The sequence below is a fragment of the Nylanderia fulva genome, unplaced genomic scaffold (assembly GCF_048542155.1).
Source record: "Nylanderia fulva isolate GAGA-0341 unplaced genomic scaffold, ASM4854215v1 Scaffold9, whole genome shotgun sequence".
NCBI lineage: Eukaryota > Metazoa > Arthropoda > Insecta > Hymenoptera > Formicidae > Nylanderia > Nylanderia fulva.
Window position 1 is genome coordinate 51273 of NW_028191026.1, and position 18941 is coordinate 70213.

An 18941-nucleotide genomic window follows, 5' to 3' on the forward strand; every position below is an offset into this window, starting at 1 on the left:
CATATAGACAAGTACAAGAAATATCAAAACTTATAAAAGCAAATAAAAATATTATATGCTCTTTGAAATAAAGTTTTAATTGATAAAACGCTTTAATTGATAAAACAATGTAACAATATATGCAATGCTAATGTTTTTAACGTGACAAGTGAGAGAAATTAGAGATTATATTTTTTAAATATTTAAATATGTTAAAAAAAGCTTAGTACACGCGATATAAAAGAGATAAAATGATTTATCTCATTTTTATGTAAGTTTAAACAAGTTATTAAAATCAATTCTTTAAACAGAATTTAAAAAATCTCTTTTATAAGAAAAATATATTGCAAAAAGTATATCGAGAAAGAAGGCCAACAATATGACTGTTGGTCAATAAAATCTATACAGGTACATATATATAGCAAAACTTCAAGTTTTATTTTCGCCTCACATGATATGTAAGGCAAACCTTTTCCTATTTACTTACAATTTTATTGATCGCGAAAAAAGCGCTCGACGTTTCCGTAACCCATGTAACTGCTGGCGATAATCCCAAGGCGGTTCCTCTTAAATTGATGCTGAAACGTCCTTGCGGACAATCAATGAGACTATAACAATCACCGGCTTTACCATACTCTACGCGTTTCACTCCTTTCGTCCACGAAAACGTGTAATCATTTGCTAAACATAAAACAATTCAAATGTATAAATATAAATATCAATTCTATATGAGGTAATTTATTTTATGACCTATACCCGTGCATAGAGATAATATGGAAAGAAAATAATGTTTCGTTGCAAAGTTTTAAAATAACAAATACGTTGCGCATACTTTCGTTGTTGCAATATTGTTATAAGATTACAGAATTGTTGAGAAAATTTTTTCTTTTTAAACTTTAAGCATTAAATCGAATAAGTCACGTTATTAATATATACATATATGCATAATATACTGCATCATATATATATTGTATGTTATATTTTCCTGTAAAACTAACTAATTTTTGTTCAAAAAGCTTCTGTGGTACAGTATTATACAAATAATTCGAGTCATAAATGTTATACATATAGAAATACCATTTTTTATATAATAAATCGTGTAAATTTTTTAAATTACTTACCTATAATATAGAGTCTCGTAGGATCAATGCGTACTCTTTTAAACATTGTTTTACCAGAAACTGTTCCCAATTCAGACACACAATTACAGCTATCATTCCTTTGACCATTAAACGGACATGTGTGTGGATTCTTTAACCTGATTTATATTAAATTATTATTAAATAATATCGCAGGAGTTTATTGATCGATAGGAAAACAATATAAAGAATAATATTTCGAGAATAAAATGCAATATATATTCATTATTCAAAATAAAGTGAAATAGTAGTAAAACAAAATATTTCGAATAAATGGATATATACTGATAAATAAGAATTCCATTCTCTAAATTCTAGAATTTAGAGAAAAAAAGAGAAAAGGATGAGAGAGAAAAAAAGATAGAAAGATAAAATATTTTTTTTAAATGATATAACAACATATCTCTTTGTAGACTAATAGCAAAATACGAAAAAAGAAAAATATGGATACAAAAATAAGGACAATACAGATTATATATTATGTGTAAAATAAATCGACGTAATTAAAGAATAATAATCCTTCAAATGAAAAAGAATAGTTTACCAACCTTTTGTCGTAAATTTCCGCATAATTTTCGCTGTCGCCAGCTGGCAATGTCAGATATTCTCGTGGCTCGACGCTCGACATTCCATGACAATAAATTGTCATATTTCTCCCACCAATAAATAATGGATATTCACCGTCCGTGGTGGCTTTGAGTCGTTTCTGAATTTCGAGGCAAGTGACTGGCCCACATCTCTTCTGATTGCATTTACGCTTCCGTTGCGGTTTATATTCGACTGGACAATGAAATCGTGCAACCTTTTTGCCCATTACATCGTGACAATAAACTTTACGGATTTGTCGGCCTTTCCGTCCACAAGGATGACTACACTGAAATAGAAAGAGAAAGAAAAAAGACATTAAAGCACTTTTCTTTGTCTGTCTCCTTCAAACTCTTAGATGAGACAGGATTTATTGAATTAAATAGAAGAAGATATTCCATCTAATTTTATAAATAAGTCCAAACCATGATAAATTTGTATAAACATGAGACATGAATTTTAATTTTTATTACGTCACATATTTTACTTGATATTTATATAATTTTTTTTATATAAACAACCAATATATAATTTCTCTAAATGTGTTAAATAAATCAATTTTTTGAAAAATTAATATTAAAATTATGTCTCCTTTCCTTCAACTTTTAGTCTTGAACCACAATAACCTGTATACAAGTTGTTTTTCATTATTTTTACTTAAATCACTAAAATTAATTGTAACAAAGATATTGTACAATTTCTTTGAAGAAAACTATCTTTTTCTACTATAATTGCTAATAAATGTACGCGATATAGTAATGTCCGTTTTAATGAAAACAGTATCTGCTCACTTTTCTCCATGTACCAGCAACCCAATAATATTTATCGCTACACTCTCGTAGCTTACAAATCTGTTTCTCGGCCGGTTTCTGATCCATTGCACAACCTTCTGTAGGGGTTGGATCGATCCATCCATAGCGATTTACTCGATGGCAAGTGACTACACGATGTTGTATTCCTTCTCCACATTCCACGGAACACTTGGAAAAAACACAAATGCATTTATTTAATTTCGTTTTCATTGTCAATTATTAAAGTGTATATTTATAATGATTATATATAAATTATATATATTCCCATTAGTTACAGCATATAGTACATTAGTGATTAAAGAGTGCAAAAGTTGCTGGAAAATACTCTTAATTTCTCGACAAATATGTGATTAACAACATGCGTAAAGAAAGCTTTAAAAACAATTAAGTTGCAAACACATCTCGCACGAATAAACGGCCTTCCATCATATGTATCTTTGCATAATACATTATGATTATATTGGAATTTTCTACATATTTCCATTTCCTAAATATATATTCTTAATATTTCTTTCGATCAAGATCAAATATGAAGTAATCATTATTTTCTCTTGCTATATATTGTACATACACAAATGTTCGTGCATGAAAAAAACTCGATTTTACTTTATGTTTTAACTCGCGTGCTCAATTTTAATTTACAAAATTATAACTAAAACATACGAAATTGAAATTAATGAGCAACATTCGAATAATGTAATTGCAACGCTGACAAGTTTAAGATACCTCCGACCAAATTTCTTCTTGCCAGATATAGTCACAAGCAACGCGTTGGCACAATCTCTGCGATTTTGGCTTGCGTAATTTCGATCTCGAGCATTGTTCGTCCTTAACGGGTATTTCCGGTCCATGACTGCCTCTTCTCATTGTACATTCCACCCTTCGCGTTTGAATCCCGGTACCGCACGATTTCGAGCACTATAAAATATTTCAATTTGATATAAACTAATCAACTATACACTCATGGTGACAAAAATTAGCACTGCAACAATTTCGATAACATCACGATGTCGAAAATATCTGTAGGATCCTGCCAAACATTTTTCTTATTATTGTTTGTATCAGTCTGTTGTTCACTGACTTGGGGGTATTTGAAAATAACTTTCTCAGTACAAATGCCTTGTATGTCAACATAACATTTTTTAAAACACCTATCCTGATCATTGATATTTTCGACATTAATTCCTTAAAATTTATTATATATTTAACGCGACAAATTTTTGACTGAATCAAGAATTTTATCACATTTTAATCACTTAATCATTTTAAAGAGCATGTAGCTTTGATTATTCGCGCGTCTGATTTACTTCTAGATATTGAATAATAGATAAATGAAGAAACAAATATCTTTTTATTATGTTATGTTTCTTCTACGACACTCCTAATTAACGTTACTCACGGGAGTCCAATTAGACATTTTCCATCTACGGACGATGTTAGATTCCAAATTATTCTCCCTAATGTTTTTAGGATTAGTTTTACAAGATTCTTTCTGACATCTCCGCACATATTTCGGTTGTTCATCAGTACATTCCTTGTCTGGCAAAGTTTCGCCACGATGATTTTGGCAGCGAACTTGGCGATGTTGAAATCCATTACCACATCCTACGTTGCACTAAACCCATTCAAATTGTAAAAAAAAATTATCAATTGAGAATATATATCATTATACATATGTATAAATATTTATTTATATTGTACATTCAAGAGATATTCTGTGTAAATAATTATACACGCGCGTGCAGATAAAATATATAAGTTAATTTTTAATTTTTTATATAACACACAAGAAGCATATCCGTAAATACACACACACACACACACACACACACACACACACACAGAGATATATATATATATATGTGTGTGTATGTATGTATGTATATTATATATTTATGTCTAACAAAAATTATTTCTATCAAATCTGAGATGCCGCATGCGTCACATACATTCTAGACATTAAAAATATACTATAATATGTAGAATAAGTACATGAAATTAAGCTTTCATACCTCGCTCCAATCACCGGTATTCCAAATTGGGCACGGATGACGATTGCATGCAATTTTGGTCATTGGTTGTTGATTAGAGTCGCAATAATAATCGGGCGCAACTACTCCCGTTTCTGAAGAGATACACTTTACTATTCTACTTTTGTATCCAGCATTGCATTTTCGCGAACACTGTATAAAAGAAAATGATAATAAATATATTAATATGCAAAATATTTTTAATAAATCATAAATAATAAATCTATTGAAATAGTTATAAACTACATACAATATATAAACAAATATATATTTGAAGAAACAAATTTACGAATAAAATATAAATAAGCCCACCTCTCCATAAGATCCTACATGCCATTTGTAACCCGAATGGAAAGTAATACCATTGCTATCAATTTCATTGTCTTGTTGGGAGGGATCTTCGCGCGGAGGATTGGATGAATAAACGACGGGCGGTGGACTCACCTAGAAAAGAGATAACGTAAATATTTTTTTGTTTACAAGCATTATGTCACAGTTATAAAAAACAAATTTTCAATTTCAAAGTAATAATAATTTCTCTTTTCAGATGTGTAATATTGATTGTTCCCTTCACGGCCGTTTTATCCAACTAAATCTACATTCTTCGAGTTTGTTTCCATCTTATACATTATAAATTACTAATAATTTTACACTGATAATAGTTTTACTAGGCATTTGGTAAAGATTTATTATATTGTTTGTTTATCTAATCATTACTATTATACATTATATATTACAATAGCGTTATTATTATTTACGATATATTCTTGTGTCCGATATTTTCATAATTCTAATTATGTTATTGCCAAAGGATTATAGCGTCGTCAAGAAATAAGTAAATAATCACAATATATGTAGGCACATAGACAAAACTTACAGCACTGATACATGGTTTCAGCGTGCAAGCGATCGAAGTCTCCGGTTTCTCGGATATGGGACATGCGTCGCTCATCATACCATCGGCATTTTGGCAAATGACTTTTCTGCGTAATATTCCTTCGCCACACGTCACCGAACACTAAACATAATAATAAAAGATTAAATTCAATAATAATTCAATATAAAGATAATTAATAAATGCCTTTTTTTGGGGAAGGGGGGATGAGGATAAAATTGTCCAATATATATACTATACCGGACTCCAGTCGCCGGCATGCCACTGATAACAAGGACCAGCAGCGCAGATTTCTGTCGTTACGATTGGTGTACCGCTACAAAAGGTACGCGATACTACGCGATTCTCAACTTGGCACCAAGAGGCTCTATGCCGTTTTCCCACGCCACAAGTCACGGAACACTGCACAACGATATTTATCGTACTGTGTTATTTTATATCAATTCAAATTATTCAAAAAACAGTACCGAATGACAATAATATGACATAGACAAAATAATTGTTTTAAAATTTGTATTTTCCTCGATCTCTAAAATTTTAATATTAATAAAATATATGATTCTATTATGAGATTGAAACATTTCATCTAGAGAAACATAGATATATAATCTATATATATATATATATATATATATATATATATATATATATATATATATATATATATATATATATATATATATATTTATATATCAATATATATGGGGCATTCCATACCAAATCAACAACTTTTCCCCCCAACCATTTTTTATTTGCTTTATTTTTTTTTATCTTTTTGTATCTATTAAAAGTAGCTTTCATGAATTTTTTTAGATTTTTATCTTTATTAATTTCCGAGTTAAATACTTTTAAAAACATTTAATATGTTTATTATTTTTTCAAGTTAAAAATATTTGAAATTTTTTAAATACAAAAAAATCAATGTTCTTAAAAATATTTAACTCAGAAATTAATAAAAATAAAAATTTTAAAAAATAGATGGAAGCTACTTTCAATAGATACAAAAAAAATAAAAAAAAATGGTTGAAGAAAAAATTCGTTGATTTGATATGAAATGCTCCATATATATAGTATATCATCTTTGCACGTGTATATATACATATAATTCGTTTTTGTTTTTTTCCTGTACTTACCGGACTCCATTCTCCTAGATCCCATTTCGGACAAGCCTCTTGGCCGCATATCCTCTTGAGATGTTTTTCTTGCCTAGCGCAATTCTCGTCTCGTACCTGCCTCTCATTCGAATCAACGCATATCGCGCCTCTCGATTGTACACCGCCACCGCACGAGGTACTACAGGTATTCCACTCGCTGTAACTCCAATGAGCGTCGTCGCACGGGCCTATGCACGACTGATGCTCGCTTGGTTTTTCAATGTGTAAGCAGGCGTGCGCCGGTACAGGTCGCGGAGAATGGGACGGCGAATCTAACAAGATTTGAACGCATCGCCAAGTAACGGTTCGCAAGCCTGGACCGCAATGATTCGAGCATTCGGATACAGAAGTTATTTGCCATCTAAAATAATATAATTTTTGAAACTAAGTGCGGTATGTACATGTGTATGTATATAAAATCAATAAGAGAAAAACAAATTATAAAATATTGACTACATTTAACTGTATACGGCTAAAATTAGATACTCGATTATTGGTATCGATTATCGATTGAATACTCGATTATCGATTAAATTGGATTATCTCGAGATAAGCGCAATTAAAATCTTTTCCAAAATTATAAATATATATATATATACTTACTGCAGCATGCAATATGCGTTACAAATCTGACTGTCTTCTTGCGGCTTTTCCTCGCCTCTGCAATAATCATCGGGTACTTCATCCTTATGCTCGGTGCTCCTACATATACTTTTACGATATTTCATACCCTGACACATTCGATTGCAAGTTGACCAATCGCTGAGCAACCACGTAAAGCTGTTTAGAATTTTTTTCGGTACAGTGTACTCGTACGTAATTTGCGGCGGATACACGTTTCCTACAGATAATACCTGGAATATTATATTTTCCTTTGAGAGTCACATTTCTGAATAAATTGTTCTGAATGTTAGATTAAATGATGTAATTTTAAATGTAAATTTTAGACCTGCCTCTAAAATTAAATCGATGACAATAGGCCGGGAACTATTTAAACGTTCTACAACCGATTCTGGTCCACTGTATTCGATGGTGATGCCTGGATGCACAATCACCTTACGATGCATTACCATAAAGTTGCCGTTTAGGATATATGCACCGTCTTCTCCGATTCGTAACGCTGCGTATGAAAATATATTGTTTGTTCGGTTTGGTTTTCAATAATCAAATTGGTATAACTTTTTTATCAAAATTAAAAAGACGTCTAATTTGTTATACAAAAATTGTTTTTCAAAATTCAATTTCATACCGCCATTATTATATTTTATGTATATCTATGAATACATGACCAAAATACGATAAAGAATTGTTTGTTTTCTACTCTATTACATCATGCACCTTAGCAATATATAAATTTTCTTTTAAAATTACATAATACATTATCTTTATATACATACATATACATATATACAATATATATATATATATATATATATATATATATATATTTATTTATTTATTTATTTATTTAAATTGGATTTCATTTAGAGAGATAAAATACAAAGTATATAGTAAATAATTTTTCCGAATAATAAATAAAAACATATTGCCAATTCTTGAATGACATTAAAACGAGCTCATTTATAAAATGTGATGCGTTCGTTAAATAAAAAAAAACTTTAAAGGAGACAATATCTGTGCGCGGAATGCGCAAACATGTATACATATATTTTGATAATCTTACCAAGATAGTTACTGTCATTATGAGAGCCTAGCCATCCGTATTGTCTAATGTCGATGTAGCTGCTACCGGCAGGTATTTTTGCAACTTTCGTATAACCGTATACACTGGCGTTGTAGGAGCCTGTAATTCTCTGACAAGTAGAATTATCACCTCTACAGACCCCACAAGTATCGAGCTCGGCCGTTGAATTCAAAACGTGATCGCATCCAGCCAGCTTGCATTGGCCGTTGACGCATATATGAAAAGTATCAGGACCACAGGGTGTCCCGTCGATTACTTTATCACGTAACATGTAATACTGATTGCTTTCCACTTGGCAGTATAGTTTGCAACGGTCTTGCGGCAGTACTGTAAAAAAAGAGAGAAATATAGAGATAGAGAGTCGCTATAATATAATATATCCAAATTATTACCATAAACCAAAATTATTTTGTAAACAGCACGAGTGATACGTTCTTTTTTTAAATCGCACTGACAATCGCAAATATTGGAAAAATCTATATTCTTACCTTATTAGATACTTGTTAATAATGATGGAGACAAAATGTTTACATATATATGTATATATAAATGACAGAAAATGCTGTGCATATATGCAAAATTATCTACGACGTTGTCGTAATTCGTAAAGTAACTGCTGTTTACGCGTGACTATCAAGTATCACTCAAGCTATATGTAATATGCCCTAATGTTGGCGAGAAAGAATATCTCTTTTTCATTACAAAGTTATATTATTTTATACGATAAAAAGAATATAACAACATATTCCAAGATGCGGATCTTTTTCGTTGTTTGTTCGACGCAAAAGTCAAATCTTTCTCTCCCAAAAATTGGAAGATTAGACAAAGTCTTATATAAGTTAGATGCGTAAATAAAGATAATATATAATATAAATAATCGCTTACTTCTAGTATACTTTGCATGCCACTTGACATCTCTAGCAAGATTTTGAATGTTGAAATTGTTGTTGTCGAATTTCGAGCATTGTTGTTCTCTGTAAAAGAAGAGAAAAAAAATGTGTTTCTCTTCTAACTAACTATATATCATCGTGTCACCTCATTAACAATTTTATTTTCAAAATGTCAGTTAAAATCGTAATAAATTTTCGCTTTCGAGATTAACATGCTTTTTACTGTTTATGAGAAGACGCCTTATTACATACACAATACTATTTGATGGTGTTAGCACATATGTACCTACCTAAAATCGGAACTGCCTGGCGGACATTCTCTAGTGCCACAACTGCGGTATTTGACGCGCTCGCCGATACAGTAATTGCCGCCGTTTTTTGGTGCTGGATTATCGCATTCGCGATACTTTCTTTTGATACCACCGCCGCAAATCCGCGAGCATTCACCGTATCTTCCCCATTCGCCCCATTGACCGTCCACCGGTTCGAGATTCCTGCGCGAGACACACTCGCCGCGATGACACCACTTGTCGACACCACAGGATGTACCGTCGGCCCAGGGCATATGCTGGGTGTGACATTGCTGATGATGGTCCCACAGTGGCGCGGTACACCACAGTCTCCTACACACTGCCTGGCCGGTAACCAACCAAGCCTCCAATTTACTTCGATTCTTGAGCGAATTAAGCGCCGTTGAGTTTAACATTAATAAAGTGATAAAAACTCGTACAAATCGAATTGTTTTAAATTCGGAATATTCAAGCAGGATCATTACTGATGTACAACTCCCCTCCCCTCTTTCTCTCTCTCTTTCTCTCGATCTTATTATTTTATTATTGACTGTACAACGGCCACTTACCATCACTCACCATGTGAGGACAGATTCTAGATCCTTGCCCAAAAACAAGTTCGCACTGTTTATTTTCCGAATAATCCTCGCCAGGTAACCGACCATCCTGTCTTTCCATCGTTTTGCTTGGTTCGTCTAACAAACAATTGGCATATCCGGCTCTGAAATAAAAGTTGTTACTTCATTAAAACATTTCCTATAGACTTTGTGCGCGTTTGTTGCGAAGGACAGTTCTTGAACGATTCACGTATATATTATTTGAGTGATACACATTTCATGACATTGCATAAAACATATAAATATAATAAGAGAATGCCTATGTGGCTTACAATTAGAGTAATTTATCACTTACACTGATAAAGTATTCATAATAATCAAACAATTTTATTTATTATTGAAAGTTATTTTAATCGCAGAAGAAAGTTTCAGCTTAAAGAATATAGACTAACGCGGCCAATAACCATTAATAAATTAAAGATTTAATTACATCGCTATATAAACGAAAAAATGACGAAATCAACCTAGCGACAAAACCTAATATGGCATTGCATGCTGTATCAAACAGAGGTTAATTACTAACGATCTCTCTTTTCAGAAGGTTCCACCAACACGTCATTTATAACCGAGTCGTATGCCAATTAATGCGACTGACTCACTCAAAAAATTCGGTGACATAGTATCGGGAACACTTGGACCATTCCCAGGGAAAAGTATTATCGTCCAGCATGCGAGACATGACGTTATGTACACCCGAACGATTCCTGAAACCCGCACATTTGACATCGTCGTCGTGCGGCATGTTGAGCCTGTAATTCATTCCAAATTTTTCTTCCAAATGGCTGTTGAAACAAGAACACATGTCATGCACAAAATATAAAAAAGGAAAAAAGGAACAAAAAGAATTTCTTAAGAGTGAAAATTTATGAAATGTCCATAAAAACACATCTAAAGTGCATAGGAACAAGACATCCTTTGTACAGTATATATAAATGATATACAATGTACAAGTTGCAAAGAAACAAATAAATCGCACATATGACCTATAGCTAATACTTACACATGACCAATCTCATGTGCGATAGTAAACGCCGCGGCTAATCCATTATCCTGTACGATGGCGCACGAAGAACCTGGCGAGCACATTCTACCCAATTCAGCCAAGCCCAAAGTATCGCAACGTTTTTGACCCGGATTGTGGCATAAATTTTCTCTAAAAAAAAATTTCCTTTTTATTTAAACCCTCGATTTCCCGTTTATTTATTGAAACTATGGACCTTGACAATTATTGTCTATAAAAATATATACAATATATACAATTATATCCATTAAAAAAATTTATCATTTGCAATTATCTATATAACTTTAACATTAATCTTGTTATATAATTAGAAATAAGAAATTTAAAATTTTAATCGTTTATGATTATAATTAGCCAAGAATTTTATTGACTTTGTTTTAGACGAGAATAATAAAAATATCTCAAACAATTTTATATCATACCTATCATAAAAGAATGTATATTTCTATAATATAGAGATTTCTGATACAAACCTGGTTAAAAGAAGCGCAGCATCGTGATGTTCGGGCGAGGGTTCATCTGGATTGTTACGTTTCTGCCACTGGCAAAATTGTTTCAACATTTCGGCTGCCGCAATTCCGTCACTTCCACTATGCTTGATACCAAATACCTCGTCAGTTTTGATAATCTTCATCACAGCTATACTCACTGGATTGCCGATAGATTGGTCCTTATAGATACGTGAAACCTATCCTTCCAAAAGAGTAAATAGCAACATGTAATCTTGTATAATTCACAGTTAAATTATACTGACAATGTGCGTATAAAAATAATATAAAAATTAAAAAATAAAAATAAAAACAAAAATTTACACAATTCAATTAGATTCCATCTTTTCCTAATTTGATATTTTTGGTAGGTTCTTCGACGTGCTTACAGATTGCACTTTTTTTCTTAAATAAAAATCTAATCTTTTTATGTGAATCGAAAGTCAAGTCCAATTCATTAGAAAGAACAATATATCGTAATTATACCGATATTCAAACTTAACTGTATATATTCAAACATAATGTAAAATGTAAAATGTATTTATCTTATGATATCGAATTAAAATTCTCTCGAGATATGCAAAATACAAGAGAAATCACTTGTAAAAAAATGTATTATAAGCGTAATTTCAGTTAAAAAAAAGAAACAAATAATATACATTTTGCAACTGTATGAATGCATAGCTGATGTAGAAAAAAAATTTAATAATAATCGATAAAGATTAACACAAAATACGAAAACGTCAAAAATTATGCCTACAAAAGTCACTCAAATCACACTTTAAAAAAATAAAAAAAAAACATGCATAATACAATAGATTGGAAAATATAAGATGACTAAAAAACGTGCAAACTTATGATGGTTGACACCGTATACATATAAAAATGAGACATTCATTTTAATCTTGTCTATTTTTTCATTCATAAAGAAATCATGAATCTTAAAATCAACAATTAATAGTTATCGAGAAATACGATTGAATCATATATTGAATGAATGAGGAGCGTGGGTTCGTGAAAGCAAACTCCTCGCAGGATGTTGCCCTCGCAAGGTAAGGTGTGGCCTTCGCGTGGGATACATAACTGTGGCGTAGTGTACTCGATAATGACCGCTATGACGAGACTAACTGTCGAATTACATCGAACGGATATCTGCTATTTCCTTTCTTTTCTTCTTTCTTTATGTGTGTGTGTGTGTGTGTGTATGTGTTTTACGATTACGTTTTATCAGAAATTTATTTCGCAATTACAAGCTTATTTTATGCGTTTTTCGTTTTCCATCTTTTGACAAAAGATAAAGAATGCTGTTTTATATTGCCCTTGATCCTTATTGATGCATTTGAAAATTGTCATCCGTCACAATAGTGTTTATCTCAATTTATTGTTGCATGTTTTTTTTAAATTGCAATTCGCCATCTCCACAATTTAGAGATTTATCTTTTAACTGTGATATAAAAAAAAATAAAAATTTATCACATCTTTTCAATTTTTAACATGGTATGTCTGTGCAATAAAACTTTAAATTAATGTCTTTAAGCAAAGGTCCACTCCCTTGAAATCAAAACTATATAATTATATTTTTATTCATTTGTTTTTTTCTCGAAACTCATATTCTATAAATCTTTGCCATAGAAACTCTTTCAAACATTAATTATAGAAATACTCGCTGAGTACTTTCGCTGTTGAAAAAATCCATTCCAGACTGTTAATAAATACTATTATTAAAAAGAGAAAGAGGAGGGGGGAGCTGAGATTGCGAGACCATCCTATGTAACATAAGAACAAGAAATGATACCAATCATGTAATCTTTCGTGAAAAGATCAATAAAGAAATATACTTAATTGCGAGATATTATCATAGAAATTTTACGTTTGAAATTGAGTACATGATATTAAATCAAAAATTATATGAAAGAATGATATATGTATATATATATATATATATATACCCACCGTGCTCATTAGAACAAGAATGTAATTGACTAAACCATTGCCATGATATTCCACCATTTTTGCATCTGCCACTACCATAATCTCAATAAAATATTCACGCGGTAAAGCTCGCCGTGGTCTCCACGTTACGAAAGAATCCGAGTCCATTTTTGAGTCCTGAGTGTACTCCTCGTTCTGATAGCTGCATTTATATTACACATTATAAAACTTGAGATTGATGTAACGAACGATATAAATGCGTTTACATGCACGACACATAGAGAAGGAGAGAAAGAGAGAGAGAGAGAGAGAGAGAGAGAGAGAGAGAGAGAGAGAGATAAATGAATTAAAATAATATATCTGAACTGTCAAAAAATTCAAAAGGCTTTGCGTGGTTAATTATTACAGTCGGGATAATATATGTATATATATATATACATATATTTGGAAAGTAAATATATGAGGGTACGTTTTCCAAAGTTGCATATATATGAAATTGATTCGTATCTATACCTGTCATCGTAATCCACTTTGTGAAAAAAATCCAGACGGTGCTGGCTCTGTTCTGTGAATCGTTCGTATTCCTGCTCTTCTTGCTTCCGTTCCAACGATGCGGTTTTTCGCGTCGACCTACGTTCTCGTGAACGCGCTCCGACATCAACTTTATGAGCAAAAGTATCGTCCGTTAACGAGGGTCTATCGTCCGACTCGTAATCTGTAATTAATATATAAATAATGTACAAATTAATATAGATGGAATCGAAATTGCTCTTTCAATTAAATAACATCGACAAAATTACATTTAAGTTATTCTTCATGCCTTAGCGGCGAGTGCATCCGAGAGTATATCGTGTACATCATTTTTTTTCTTACATTTAAAACACACACATCTTTGACATTGAATTGCAATAGATTGGATACGGTCTCGACAAGATCGAAACACACTTTTAAGCTCGGACAAACTCGAAACGCTTTAGAAGAAATTGTTTTCTGAAAGGAAAAATATGTCAGTTAATAATTGTATCGCGCGACCAATTGAAAGAGAGACGAGCGTTATTGAAAATAACATTGCAATAACGGTAGATGGATAAAAAGAGGTGAAGAAATTTCGACACGGATGTAGCATCGACGACTTGGTTTTGTGGGCAAAGTACGCACGTCGCCAAGCTGTCTCGATGGAACATCAGAATCTGCCTGAGGGAAGACGTAAACTTGTGCCTGAACCTGTTTTCATACAGGTGGTCGCGGTCGTGCCGAGTATACATAGCGAGTATATGAAAAGACGCGACGCCTTTTCCTTCGAGTTTCAAAATATATCCAAATATCATATCGTGCGATTACGTCAAATAAATTCATATTGTCAACATCATCAACATTTAGTTTATAGCTAGTTTAGAACGCGCAGCTTGGTCATACCTTGGTCGATTGTATTGGCGGTGAATAATAAAACCGTGCTAGATAAAATGATAAAGAAAAAATGATTTCGATATATATATATATATATATATATATATATATATACAGATGTAGTAAAATAAAATACGACTTACCCATCACTCCACAGTTGCGATTCTCAACTTTATCTTCAGGCATATTAAAGTTGGAATTATCGTTCGAGTTGGATGTCGCTGTCGCGGATACGCGATAGATCGCGTGCTGCAACGAGGACTCAAGAGAATCCTTGTCATCCTCGCGCCAATGTTCGGTGGGTTTAATAAAGTAGCTTCCCATTGACGTTTTCACGTGACCAGTCTGGAAATTGTCAATTATATGTATCATATTCGCTAATATTTTACATCCAAGTATAGGTTGAAATTATTTATAATAATGTGCGGTGTGCATTACGTAAAACATAATTGGACGGAATATTATTGCACATTGCACACGTTTATGTGAAATATAAGACAGGATTTAGTTTTCGTTTATTTAAAGTAGCGATGACTTATACAGATTCTATTAGAAGAGTGTTATTTACAAACGAAGCGCCACTCGTTGTTATCCTATCCGGCAACTCCGATATACGTACTTTTAGATTAAACATTCAAACGGAGATGAACTCTCTCTCTCTCTCTCTCTCTCTCTCTCTCTCTCTCTCTCTCTCTCTCTCTTTTTTCTCTTTCATTTATTTATTTTTTCGCGCACGTGCTTTGCGAAAGTAACGGCACAGGGCTCATTTATATTTCAAACACTTGTAGCTTCTAGTACGTAAAAAAAAATATTCAGATACATGTGTTCTCTAGTATTACAAGCGAGAGAGAAAGAGAGAGAACCAGCCAGGCAGCCATTTATCAATGAGATATTGTGCATTAGTTTCTCGGTGCTAAATACAATAGATTAGAGTTAAATAAATAGCGTGAATGAAAGTTTGCACGACGCTGACCACCGGCTAGTAGGTAGCGTACCGGCATCGAGCAATATGCTCGATTCACTCGTGTTTGCAATTTGCATTTTTGTAGGCGTGCGCCTTCTCTATTCCGCGCGAGGCACAAAGACGCACTTATGAGTATTACCGAGAACTGCCTGGCAAGAACGTCTCTTCGTTTTTTTTTCTCATCTGTCCGCGTCTCTGACCCTTTCTCATCTCCCTTTTTGCCTTTTCGAACAACCTGGCTGGTAACGACCTCGCTATTATTCGCTCCAAGGAATTCATCGACCTTTCGTCGAGATGGATACAATAATTGATTCGTCGCGTCATTCGCGTCTTATTAATTGCGCTTATTAAATTTGAAATTTTTTGCAAAATCTTCTATTCCAAAAAATACTTAAATTAATTTAAAATTATCTAGAATGCACACACAATTAATGAGTATCTTCCGATTATACATATATCGTTTATGTTATCGTCACAAATGCCTCCGTTATTATTTGCGAAAATATTAGAACGAGAAATAATTGATAGATTAAATAATTTGCTCTAAGGCTGGGAGCTTTCAAACGTTTTTTTTCGCAAATATTTCTTCAAACGTTACGAAGAAGCAATCAGATCATGAGTAAGCAACTACTCTGTTGCAACCGTTGCAACTGCTTGGCAGACTATAAATACGCTGACCACATATCCTATCCTTCGCGCCCATAGCTTCACGCTTGTTTTAAAAACCAATATTTGCATTTTGTTTATGTCGTAATTTGTCTCGACTTATTTTGACGTGTGCTTTCACGAAAATTCTGTGTTTATGTTAAAACGTCAGATACCATTGCAGTCGTTGCGTTGCGACGACAGGATTTCGTCAAGTTATAAACGATATTAAACAAGCAATAATAAAATACCGAGAAAACTGCGGTGCAAATGGTACTAAATTTGCAAGAAAAAATTATGCGAGACATCGTACACGTGCATAATGTTTCACGTACACAGAACCGACCGTTAAATTAAAGATGGCTGGGTTCCCGGGCCAGACCAAAGTCTTATCTTTATTTAGATTCCATTAAATACGCGCAGAAAATAATATATCGTAATAAAGTGATTTCCGCTTTAAATATCTCGTAAAAATAGAAACATTAATAATTTCAAAATCAATTGCAAAAACGCACACGTGAGTGTATATGTATTTTTTTCAAAAATATAAAACATGATAATCTTTTGAGAGTAGTTGATTATTTTCTCCCTTAAACTCTTAAATGTCTTTCTTTCATAACGTAAGAAATAATACCATATTTTAAAGCACTTTATTTAAAAAAAAAAATTATCTGTTCACTTTTACGTTTACTTTTGACGTTAAAAAAATGTTTCATCTTATTGCTAGTGGATTTTATATCTTATAAAAAAAAGTTCTTATAATTTACTTTTAATCGTGCAAAAAAATGATCAAGGGAAAGACAAATTATATTTATAAATTGCGCCACGCGAGATGTCATCGCTAATAAAATATCTCCAATTAATTCCACCTATTATATTTCACACATTTCTGTCAAGGTCGTCGGGTCGATTCAAAACTGGTCATACCGGCTCGAGTCAAACTCGCAGATTTGCATTTTTATAATATCGCGCCGCATCCCGAAAAATAATGTAAAATTCATTCCTTGGTTAATCGGATAATTGACGTAAATATTTAAAGAATCCAGCAAAATTGCTTTCAAAACATGTAATCTTGCGTGTCGTTTTTTCTTCAAATATGTAAAGATTAAGAAATGTGAGGTTTTTTTTATATTGTACTATGCTAGATGTGGAATTATTCGAAATATGTCTATTATGCGTTTGACACTATGTTGAACGTAGAGGTTGAGTGCAAATTCCCAACAATTTCGTTTATTTGCGTTAAAAAAGTATGTAAAAGCGCACATTAAAGAGATTTTGTTCATAAAATTAATTTATATGTATTATAAACCTCTTCTCTTCCTTTTCTCTCCTATATGATTGCAAAATTTATGTGCGCGAACAAAATGGTAAAGAGATGTATTATATATAATATAAATAATACACTTTTTAATCAAAATTAATTGTAAGAAAATTAACTCGATTATACAAATATATATATATATATATATACAGACATAATTGTATTGAATAGAATATGGTATAAAAATGCTGAATTTTATTTTTAAAGAGTTCCTCTTAAGAATATATATAGTTTAAAAAAAACTAGAAATTAATTTTTATATTTAGATTTGTATGAAATACATTTTATGTTTATAAATTAAACATTCTCATATTTATAAATGCATGATAAATGTGAAAATATTAATTAATATCGTCGTCCCAACAACATAATCTACAAATCGATAATCTACTATCATTGTGATATTTCGTGACTGAAATTTAAACAAATAAAAAGATACACGATGATTACTGAATCACGCAAAAATAAATATTTTGCATTTCTTGTCACGCGCCCGCGTGTTAATTCTTAGCACACAATCATATGTCAAAAGATATTAAATTAATATACATTACGTATATATTTATATAAAGTTTGCGCAAATTACCAGATCGATATATTTATTTACTTATTATCGCAATTTTTCTCATTCAAATAAGAAAAAAATGACAAACTTATATAATTTTCAATTAGTTTTAAGCAAAAAATAATTTGTTTGTAAAGATGGATGTTAAAAATCGGTATAGTAATACAAAAATGTAATATCAATGAGACAAACCAAGTATATCGAAAAATAATGAAGAGAAGAAAACAAAGTATTCGCGAAAGCGATTCACCGTCTCTCGAATAATTAGATCAAGTGGCTAGGCTCGCTATCTAAAGTAAAGACATCAAGGCTCGACTAACCGGGCACTTACTTCTTTCTATTTCTACGTTTGAAACAGACGGCCGATTGATTAGTCTAACCTTGCTAACCATGGCTAAATTAAAATGTGATCTAAATCAGTGCAAAGAATGTTCGACGAGCAAAAACTAAAAGTTTTTCCATTTTATTCTCGCTTTCCCAAAAAAGAAAAAACTTAAAGAAG

The 18941-nt window shown here is 32.1% G+C and overlaps 1 protein-coding gene across 4 annotated transcripts in view; it reads right to left on the minus strand.

The window, feature by feature from the left end:
• The window catches only part of LOC114946452 (ADAM metallopeptidase with thrombospondin type 1 motif A), a 40407-nt gene that overhangs the window by 5101 nt on the left and 16365 nt on the right, over window positions 1–18941 (minus strand). For 2 of the 4 annotated variants that reach the window (XM_029322943.2, XM_029322940.2), the window contains exons 7-29: window positions 15088–15289; window positions 14051–14252; window positions 13559–13739; window positions 11591–11805; window positions 11097–11249; window positions 10696–10878; window positions 10049–10200; window positions 9480–9819; window positions 9185–9273; window positions 8279–8626; window positions 7548–7714; window positions 7198–7448; window positions 6574–6955; window positions 5681–5842; window positions 5423–5563; window positions 4858–4989; window positions 4528–4698; window positions 3915–4130; window positions 3242–3433; window positions 2495–2683; window positions 1667–1992; window positions 1101–1237; window positions 467–660 (exon numbers count right to left, since the gene is read on the minus strand). In XM_029322943.2, coding sequence (XP_029178776.2) covers window positions 467–660; window positions 1101–1237; window positions 1667–1992; window positions 2495–2683; window positions 3242–3433; window positions 3915–4130; window positions 4528–4698; window positions 4858–4989; window positions 5423–5563; window positions 5681–5842; window positions 6574–6955; window positions 7198–7448; window positions 7548–7714; window positions 8279–8626; window positions 9185–9273; window positions 9480–9819; window positions 10049–10200; window positions 10696–10878; window positions 11097–11249; window positions 11591–11805; window positions 13559–13739; window positions 14051–14252; window positions 15088–15289 — 4725 coding nt within the window. Of the gene's footprint in view, window positions 1–466; window positions 661–1100; window positions 1238–1666; window positions 1993–2494; window positions 2684–3241; window positions 3434–3914; window positions 4131–4527; window positions 4699–4857; window positions 4990–5422; window positions 5564–5680; window positions 5843–6573; window positions 6956–7197; window positions 7449–7547; window positions 7715–8278; window positions 8627–9184; window positions 9274–9479; window positions 9824–10048; window positions 10201–10695; window positions 10879–11096; window positions 11250–11590; window positions 11806–13558; window positions 13740–14050; window positions 14253–15087; window positions 15290–18941 lie in introns of all 4 variants that reach the window. The other 2 variants (XM_029322941.2, XM_029322942.2) reach the window with 2 other exon arrangements.